This window comes from Adiantum capillus-veneris, chromosome 15, assembly GCF_014529385.1.
Source record: "Adiantum capillus-veneris isolate H3 chromosome 15, ASM1452938v2, whole genome shotgun sequence".
NCBI classification, from domain to species: domain Eukaryota; kingdom Viridiplantae; phylum Streptophyta; class Polypodiopsida; order Polypodiales; family Pteridaceae; genus Adiantum; species Adiantum capillus-veneris.
In genome coordinates, this window is record NC_140945.1 from 19228537 (window position 1) to 19236948 (window position 8412).

The window sequence follows — 8412 nt, forward strand, 5'->3', positions numbered from 1 at the left end:
GCGAACAGTTTGTAATCACGTTTGAGCATTTATCAATCTATAGATAAATACATGCAAGAGGAAAGTGCTTACTCTTGTATGGGGAAGATTGCACCCAGTGTGTATGTTCATCTTCTCTTATCTCCCCTCTCCTTTCTCACAATGCATATGTAGCACTTCGCTCTAGGAGGTGCACTTGCACTCGCTTTTGTACTCAATCTCACTCTCTATTTCTCTCATTTCAATCTTGCTTTGGATTTTGTGTGTCTATATTCTTTGAGGTATTCCTATTTGTGGTTTTTTCATTTGCAGCATGGTATGCATGTAGATGTCCACGAGGGTCAAGTCACTAGAACTCTCAACATTCTTTCCTTTTATATTTCTCCAAAGTTTTCCGCATGCATGTGCCTTCTCTTCATCATGCCACAAATGTCAATTGACTTCCCACCTTCTTCTCTTTTTTTTAAAGATGTGCCTTCCATGCTTGTAGATGATTTTGTTACTCCTCCTTATCTTGTTTGAATCTAAAGTAATCAAGTACTTATGAGACTCTTTGAATTCCATATCAGTCCCCTTTCTCTTTGAGCTACATTTTTTTATGTTGTTTCAAGGCATATGCTTCACAACAAAAAATTCCTCCACACATGCGAGAGAGAGAGAGAGAGAGAGAGAGAGAGAGAGAGAGAGATTCTACTATAATCCCCAAATTTCAAAAATGACATATGAGACAAAAATATAATTTATCAAGTGGTGTGTTTAGGGATCCTATGTGACTCTCAATGCTTAAGGATTGTAGAAATGAGTGTAACAATTAAGAGGCCACATTGTGGGTGTGGGGGGAATGTGTGAAGGGAGAGCTCATGGCTGAAAATGTCGGGAAATCAAGTTCCAATGTGACCAAAAGGTGAGCACTCTAGTTGAGTGTGGTACCCATGAGCTTGCAGGGAACAAAAAGTGCATAGTTGATGAGACTCCATTCCAGTGCCCCAATGCCCTATCTTGTATTGTAGTGAATGAGAGTTGAGTTGGATATCGGCAATAGGGAAAATTGCACTCAAGGAGGTTGGTTCAAGAATGTAAGGGTGTTTGTCGGTCCCTCATTTAGAGAAGAAGATGGTTTTGTGATTGGTGTAGCATGTGTGGTGTGATGAATGAAGCATTAACCTCCCAATGTGGGCAACTCAACTTTACTCGCTTTGGATTTCGTGTGTCTATGGTCTTTGAGGTATGCATATTTGTAGTTTTGTCGTTTGCAGCATGGTATTCTATATATTTTGCACGTCCTATGCGCTTACGACTATTGCAATGCGCACTCAACATGTCACCGTCTCATAGATATGGGAAAGTTCATGCATGTAATTTCCTTGGCACTTGGAGATCCTTCCATGCTTTAAGATGTGCCTTCCATGCTTGTAGATAATTTTGTTACTCCTCTTTATCTTGTTTGCATCTAAAGTAAATCAGTACTTATGAGACTCTTTACATTCCATACCAGACCCCTTTCTCTTTGAGCTACATTTTTTTATGTTGTTTCGAGGCATATGCTTCACAAGAAAACATTCCTCCACACATGAGAGAGAGAGAGAGAGAGAGATAGAGAGAGAGAGAGAGAGATTCTATAATCATCCCCATAATTCAAATATGACCTATGAGACCAAAAGAGAATCAAGTGGTGTGTTTAGGGCTCCTATGTGACTCTCAATGCTTAAGGATTGTAGAAATGAGTGTAACAATTAAGAGGCCACATTGTGGTTGTGGGAGGAATGTGTGAAGGGAGAGCTCATGGCTGAAAATGTCAAGGAAGCAAGTTCTAATGTGATCAAAAGTTGAGCACTCTAGTAGAGTGTAGTACTCATAAGCTTGCGGGGGACAAAAGCATAGTCGATGAGACTCCTCACCATTGCCCCAATGCCCTATCTTGTATTGTAGTGAATGAGAGTTGAGATGGATATTGGCAATAGGGCAAATTGCATTCCATGGGGTTGGTTCAAGCATGTAAGGGTGGGTGCCGGTCCCTCATTTAGAGAAGAAGATGGTTTTGTGATTGGTGTAGCATGTGTGGTGTGATGTATATGAAGCATTAACCTCCCAATGTCTCCCAAGACATGATACATTGGCATCGTCAAAAACTCTCAGTCACATTGGAGTCTCTTGCAGCATTATGCAGCAAGTGTAATGCATCCCATCTTCCAAATCACTTCTTAAAATTTTGCATCTATCTTGATTTAAGTAATTTCCTTTTATGCATCTTTTGGACTCTTTTACTTACATCCCATACAATTGGCTAGCCTTTTTTTCATCTGTAGAAAATGCCCCCCAACTCTCTCTGTATTCCCATAATCTCAATAGGAACGATACAAACTCAACAAGAAAAAGGGGGCACTAAGTTCCAATTTTCTCATATTTGGATCGTGAGAACTCATACGGTGCCATGGGCGGGAAGCAAGAAAAGAAAATGAGGTGTTATGAGAACTTGTTCCATCTAGAGTGGATGCTTTTGGTGTAAGGCATGTGCGCTCTTGTGTGTTTGTAAGGGTTATCTAGGCATGTTAAAGGTGTTTGTTTCCTCCTCAAATCTTTTCAATTTTTCTTGCTTGAATGTATAGATCCTCTCTTTGTGAAAAGGTTTGCACAAGAAGGGTTTCTAGTGGAATGTCTTACCGCCTACACAGACTTTGGTGTGTATTTGCCTTGATGCCTAGTCGTTGTTAGACATCCATGATGAGAAATTTTTTTGGGCCTTTTTTTAAGTTCTTTAATTATTCTGGTTTTAGCTGATGACGTAGAGAGGGTGGTGAACCATGTGTGGAGAAAACTGATTGTGCATGAGGTCTTTGTTTTTTGGGTTTTTGTGGATGGTCAAAGGACGTTTTATATATGTTCCTTTTCTGATAAGTCATGGTTTGCAACCTAAGGTGGCCACTTCTAGATGTGAGGCTCAGTATAGGGCAGCTTTCACAGAAACCTGTTGAGTGTATTTGGCTACTAACTTGGGTGTTGAACAACAATATGCCAGCACTATCTTCACTGACACTCAAGAGTGCTTTTGCAATTGCGAAAGACCCAAATTTCCATGCTCACACAAAGCACTTTCAGATACATTATCCTTATGACAGACTATCTATAGGAGAGATCAGGTTGGCCTATGTACCTACATAGGACAATCCTACATATCTTTTTACATAGTCTTTGCTTTGTGAGAAGTTCGAAGCTTTCGCACAGCTTTGGGCTTCATAGGGCAACTTCCCTATACATGAGTATCAACTCACATTCACCGCATCACACTGAAAAGAGATTTGTTACCATATTTTGATAGTGATGTAAGTGAACGCACATAGGACCTTCACACACATAGGACCGCCGAGGCACTTTACTCCCACTCTAGGAGGTTTTTTTCTCTCAACCTGTATATACACCCATCATTCTAAGGCTAGCCTTACCTTAGTACTAGCACGCTTAGTAATACTACTACATGTGTGTGTGCTCTCAAGCTTCTCCTACTTGTTCATCATCTTCGCACGCATTCTTGCATATGCATTTTCAGCATTTCCAAGAAGGGCTTAAAAACTTTATCTAGTCTAGATTATAATGATAATGACATTTTTTATTTTTTGTTATTTACCATAAGCACGCAATAAAATTATCTTAAAGAAAAAAGAAGTTTTACAAGAAAAGGCCACACAGACCTTGGATACCATCGGTGTCAGAATTTTCGAGGGACTTTTTGTTGTCGTTTTGAAGGCTCATCTCTAGTAGAGGGCTTGCCATCCGCACTTTGAATGAAAATCTTTATCCAGCTCATTAACTTGCTCTACCAATGCAAGTGAAAGAGCACCTTCCTTCCAAGGAGACTAGAAGAGCGAACGAATTCACCTTCTTGCCTTAATGAGAAGCAGCAGCATTACTGTTTTTCTAAAGGGCCATATATTGAGAGGAGGGTGGACGAGGCATAGGAGCCTTGGCCCCCTTCTTGACCTTGCATCCCACAATGGAAACAAGCATCGAGTTTGTGCTTGTAAAACACCAGTTGATAAAAACATAGACCATCATCCCTTTGCATGAAGGTGTTCTTGGGAAGATCTTTGCAGAGGTCCAACTCCATGAGGCCTTGGGGATGCCATCCTGGGTTGAATTCTTGCCATGGCCAAACTCCCAAGACATTGCCAAGAGGACTCACAACGGTCTTGATGAGGGGTGGATAGTGGAGAGGAAGGTTAGGCAACTAGCCACACCAGGGAAAAAAAGGGTTTGATATCTAGGGAGAAGCTCAGAGTCCACCGAACTAGGTAGACCTGCGAGTTACATCCATTGCCCCACACCAAGTGGCTCCATGGACATGCTTTCCTCGTTTGGGGGGGGAGGAAGAGGTAGAAATTACTTGGGACAGCTTGTGTACTGCAAACTTCTACCCCTCTCGGAGCCCAATGTGACTTTCACCATATTCGAAAAGCTTCGAGCGTAGGGCACGACCAAACATTCTACGATAAGGCCAACCAAGCATAACTAGTTGGAGCTCCAGCAATTAGATAATGATAAAGTCCTTGCTGGGTAGGTTACTTTTTTATTTTCGAACTGAAATAAGGCCAACCAAGCATGACTAGTTGGCGCTTGTTCAACTGAAATGCGAGTCCTCTCCAAATGTCTGTATAGAGCTGCACAACTGAGATGGAGTTACACAAACTGGCCCCACCCTGCCCTCATGTCCCAGCAACGAAAACATAGCTGCAGGTGTCACCTCCAAACCTGCCCTGCCACGCACAAACTAGAGCAATGACTAGACTAGATTAAATAGAAACTGTACATCAAACTACAGACTGATAGGAGAACAGAGAAGCAACTGAACTTGAACTGGTATTAGTAGACCGATAGTGTGTAAACAGTGCAGACGGCCACACAAGACAAAGCCTCGTCAAATTCATAATCTCTTCCACACAAAGAGAGGTTACTTGCAGTTTCACATTGCAACAGAAAGGAAAAAAATGCAATTCGAAACTACAATGGTGAACAGTAATTTCCCAATCTTCCATAACTACAATTCTGAACCATAATTTTCCCAATTCGAAATTACAATAGTGAACCATAATTTCCCAATCCTCCATAAATACAATACTGAACCATAATTTTTCCAATCCTCCATAATTTACAAAGCATACAACCACTACGCTTTTTTACTCCTCTCCTTTTCACAATTGGGAAGGACGGGTAACCACGACTCTTTTTTTCTCCGCTCCTTTTCACAATTGGGGAGGATGAGTAGAGAGATTAGAGATACAACTCCCACAACCCACTCCCCTCCTCCCCCCCAAATAAAACCAATCATATCAATGAAATAACTTACTTAGTCTTGGCCTAGCACAAAAAGAAAGTCGTGCTCCTTCTGAAGATGCATGTGAGGTACATACCACAAGTTTCGATCGAGATCATACACAAGGGGCGAGGCTTGACACTCCCCATCAAAATAAGCTCTCGTATAAAAGAGACCTCCCTCTGCTTGGAGATTGACAGAGGAGCACGAGCAGTGCTTGAGATGCCTTGGCGTACTCGATACCTCCATCCAAAAAACAATTTGTGATGAGGAACTGAATTGCAGTTCCAATACCTTATACAATTTGTTACTCCATCGAGCTTGAAAAAGCCTTCATTTGTATTTGTGCAGGTACAAAGGATATTCAATGCCAGCAAACGGTTCGCAAACGCTGCTCCATACATTTGGAGCCATGTGGTAAGCCAGCATATTCATTGTAAAGGATCCAAAATCATGTCACATGGAAGAAATGACCAGACATCATGTCCAACCAAGACGACTTGACAGTGGCCCAGCTTCCCTCCTTCCAGCTACCTATTCCCGAGTCAAAAACCTCGAAGTAATAGAGATCACAAGAAACCATTAACCTAGTATGGGTGAGGATTATGTAATACCTGCAGGGGTCTTGTTCATCTATGGCCATGTATACCATTGCTGGGTTCATAAACATAAGCAGGCCATCTGCATATAAGGGCCGAGGCAGCACCTTCACCAATCCTGTCAGGCAATTAAAGACGATGACCTCAGACTTGCTAGCAGAACCATCTTCAGGACACACGAGAGCACAAATCAGGCCTCCTGCACTAGATATTGCCACACCATAAGGAGAAGGAGCCCAAGCCCAATTTACCGGTATGTGGGAGCAGCAAATGCCACCGAGTTTGGACAGCAATTGATTGCCAATAACAGGTAGTGGATATATACAATTTTCATGACTGCTCAAGATTGCAGGTACCCAATGCTTTATGCGCCCCACAAACCAGTATTCCTCTTCCTCCTCATGGGGGAACTTCTCCAAGGCTACCGAGCCACCCCATGACAGTATGGCGTACTAAGCCCTGCAGACACAACGTAGTTGGCAAAGCTGGCGCAACAGCAGCCGAACCAGTATGTGGTGCACAATGAGGTGCAGAGGCAATGTGCTCTGACCTTGGTACACATGACCCACCTTTCTCCATGCATCTGCCTTACTCTGTTCCTTATGCCTCTTGAGAAGCAACCTGCAATCCTGATCAGTGTTCTCTACCTTGGATTGCTGGTGGTGATGATGATGGGGGAGTGCTCCACATGTCTCAGCCTTGGCCACCCTCCTCTGTCTCGGCACCCATGGCCTGTTTCAATCTGAATTCCTCTTATTGGCCTCGCTGCCCATGGAGGAAAAAGGGCAATTCGAAGCAGCTTTTTGGTCCGGCCAGCACCTGTGCATGCCTCTCCCTCTCTTCTCTGAGCACCATCTTGAGCTAATCGCCCTCTTTCTTACTTCCCTTTCTTGAAATGCCATCGACTCGCAACTCTCTTCCCCTCCCACTCCTTCCCCTTGCCCCATCACCTTTCTCTTCTGCATTACCCCAAAAGCCATCGCCTTAGAGCTCGTTTCCCCTCTGGATGAACAGATTCCCTCCCCTATCCAGTGCAAAGCCCTCACATTTTCCGCCCCTTCCCATGTGCCCCCCTTCCTCCTTTGCAATAACCCCACTTGTTGGAAAGCCAGGGCCTTAACCCTCCCATCCCCCCTGCGTAAGTCACTTCCTCTGCCGCTTTCCTCCGCTTCTGGGAAAGCCACAGAGTTTAAACTGCCTTCCCCACATCCTCCTAGCCTCCTTCCCCCTCTGCGTGGGCCTTTCTCCTCCCTTCTTGGAAAACCATTGCCTTTACCCTCCCATCTCTTCTGCCTTCCTCATCACCTTCTTAAAAAGCCATTACCCTTCTGCGTGAGCGTCTCTTCCCCCCCTCTTGGAAAGTCATTGCCTCCTTCCCCCTCGTCTCCCTTGATGAAAAGGTATCGCCTTTAGCCTGCCTTCCTCTCGGCCGCCCTCATGGAAAGCCCTCCTTCCTCGCTGCCTCCCTTCATCTCCCATCTACGTGAGATTTGCTATTTTGCCTCTCACCTCAGGTGCCCCTCATTGGGCTCTCAAGACAAAATAACACATTGCATTTAGGGAGGAGAAGTGGAAGGGGGACCTCGTCCCCTTATGTCTACTAACATAATATCTATCTAGTAACATAATCTACTATCTACTAACATAATATCTACTATATCTATTAACATAATATGTTGGAAGGGGGAGCTCTTTACACGTGTCTCAATCTGTAACTTGAAGGCTAAAGTCCAAAATTAAAAAAAGCCCATTCGCACGCGATATAGAAGGAGAGAGGGAGAGAGCTTCGACGGCCGATCGTACTAGTGTTCATAAAGGTCCAATGGTGGGATGCAACAAGCCCCATGCTGAGGCGGTTAGCCAGTGGCCACACTCCAACTTTAAATCATAGCCGTTAGTTTTGGTTCAAGCTTCTACCACCTAGGTGTGGCTGCACGTCTCTATTTGACACCCTCAACTTTTAGAGGGGATCTACGCTCCCAGATCATTGTGGATCGTGGGCCGTCGATTCATTTGGAGGAAAAAATACAAATGGATGGGTCTCAAGACCAAGGCATTACCACTACGCTATCGCACACGTTTTGCTATGCATGTAGAATGATAGCATTCTATTGTGTAGATCTGGCTCGCTGCGATCCCAGTTCACATCGAGTTTACAACGAGTTCACACTGATTTTACACCACAATACTATAGTACACATAGTTTGCAGAGTTCACGTTTAGTTTACATTCAAGTTCACAACTAGTTCACATTTGTCCGAGTTTAGTTTACAACTAGTTTACATCAATTTTACATTTTGGATCAACGGTCGTGATCTTCGCCAACAAGAGACGTCGATTTTCAACCATAGATCCCCTCTAAAAACTGAGGGTGTAAATTAGAGACAAGGGGTGTGCCCTCCCATTCACTGCCACTTTTGTTACACACAAATTTTTTGTCGTTCTTGTGAGTCGTCGTCGAAGCTCTATTTGTCACGCGATTTTTAAGGGAGGTAGGTGATGCTACACTCTTTGGATCGCGTCCGTTCA

General features: G+C 43.7%; 1 protein-coding gene and 1 pseudogene across 1 annotated transcript; both read right to left on the reverse strand.

Moving 5' to 3' along the window:
* Window positions 1–3605: 3605 nt before the first annotated feature.
* On the reverse strand, window positions 3606–5533 carry LOC147440359 (uncharacterized). Its single transcript, XM_086530120.1, has 2 exons — window positions 5382–5533; window positions 3606–4727 (listed from the first exon to the last, which is right to left on the reverse strand). Exons 1-2 carry the CDS (start codon window positions 5531–5533, stop codon window positions 4592–4594), a joined length of 288 nt encoding a protein of 95 aa, XP_086386246.1. The 3' UTR covers window positions 3606–4591.
* Window positions 5534–5617: 84 nt separating this feature from the next.
* Window positions 5618–7469, reverse strand: LOC147440360 (uncharacterized; annotated as a pseudogene).
* Between the last annotated feature and the right edge of the window lie 943 nt (window positions 7470–8412).

Excerpts from the sequence above, each read along its gene's own strand:
- LOC147440359 (XM_086530120.1), bottom strand. The coding sequence starts at position 5,533 with ATGGAGGTATCGAGTACGCCAAGGCATCTCAAGCACTGCTCGTGCTCC. Across the intron at positions 4,728-5,381 it reads GATCTCGATCGAAACTTGTG|GGCAGGTTTGGAGGTGACAC; the intron begins GTATGTACCTCA and ends TGTGCGTGGCAG.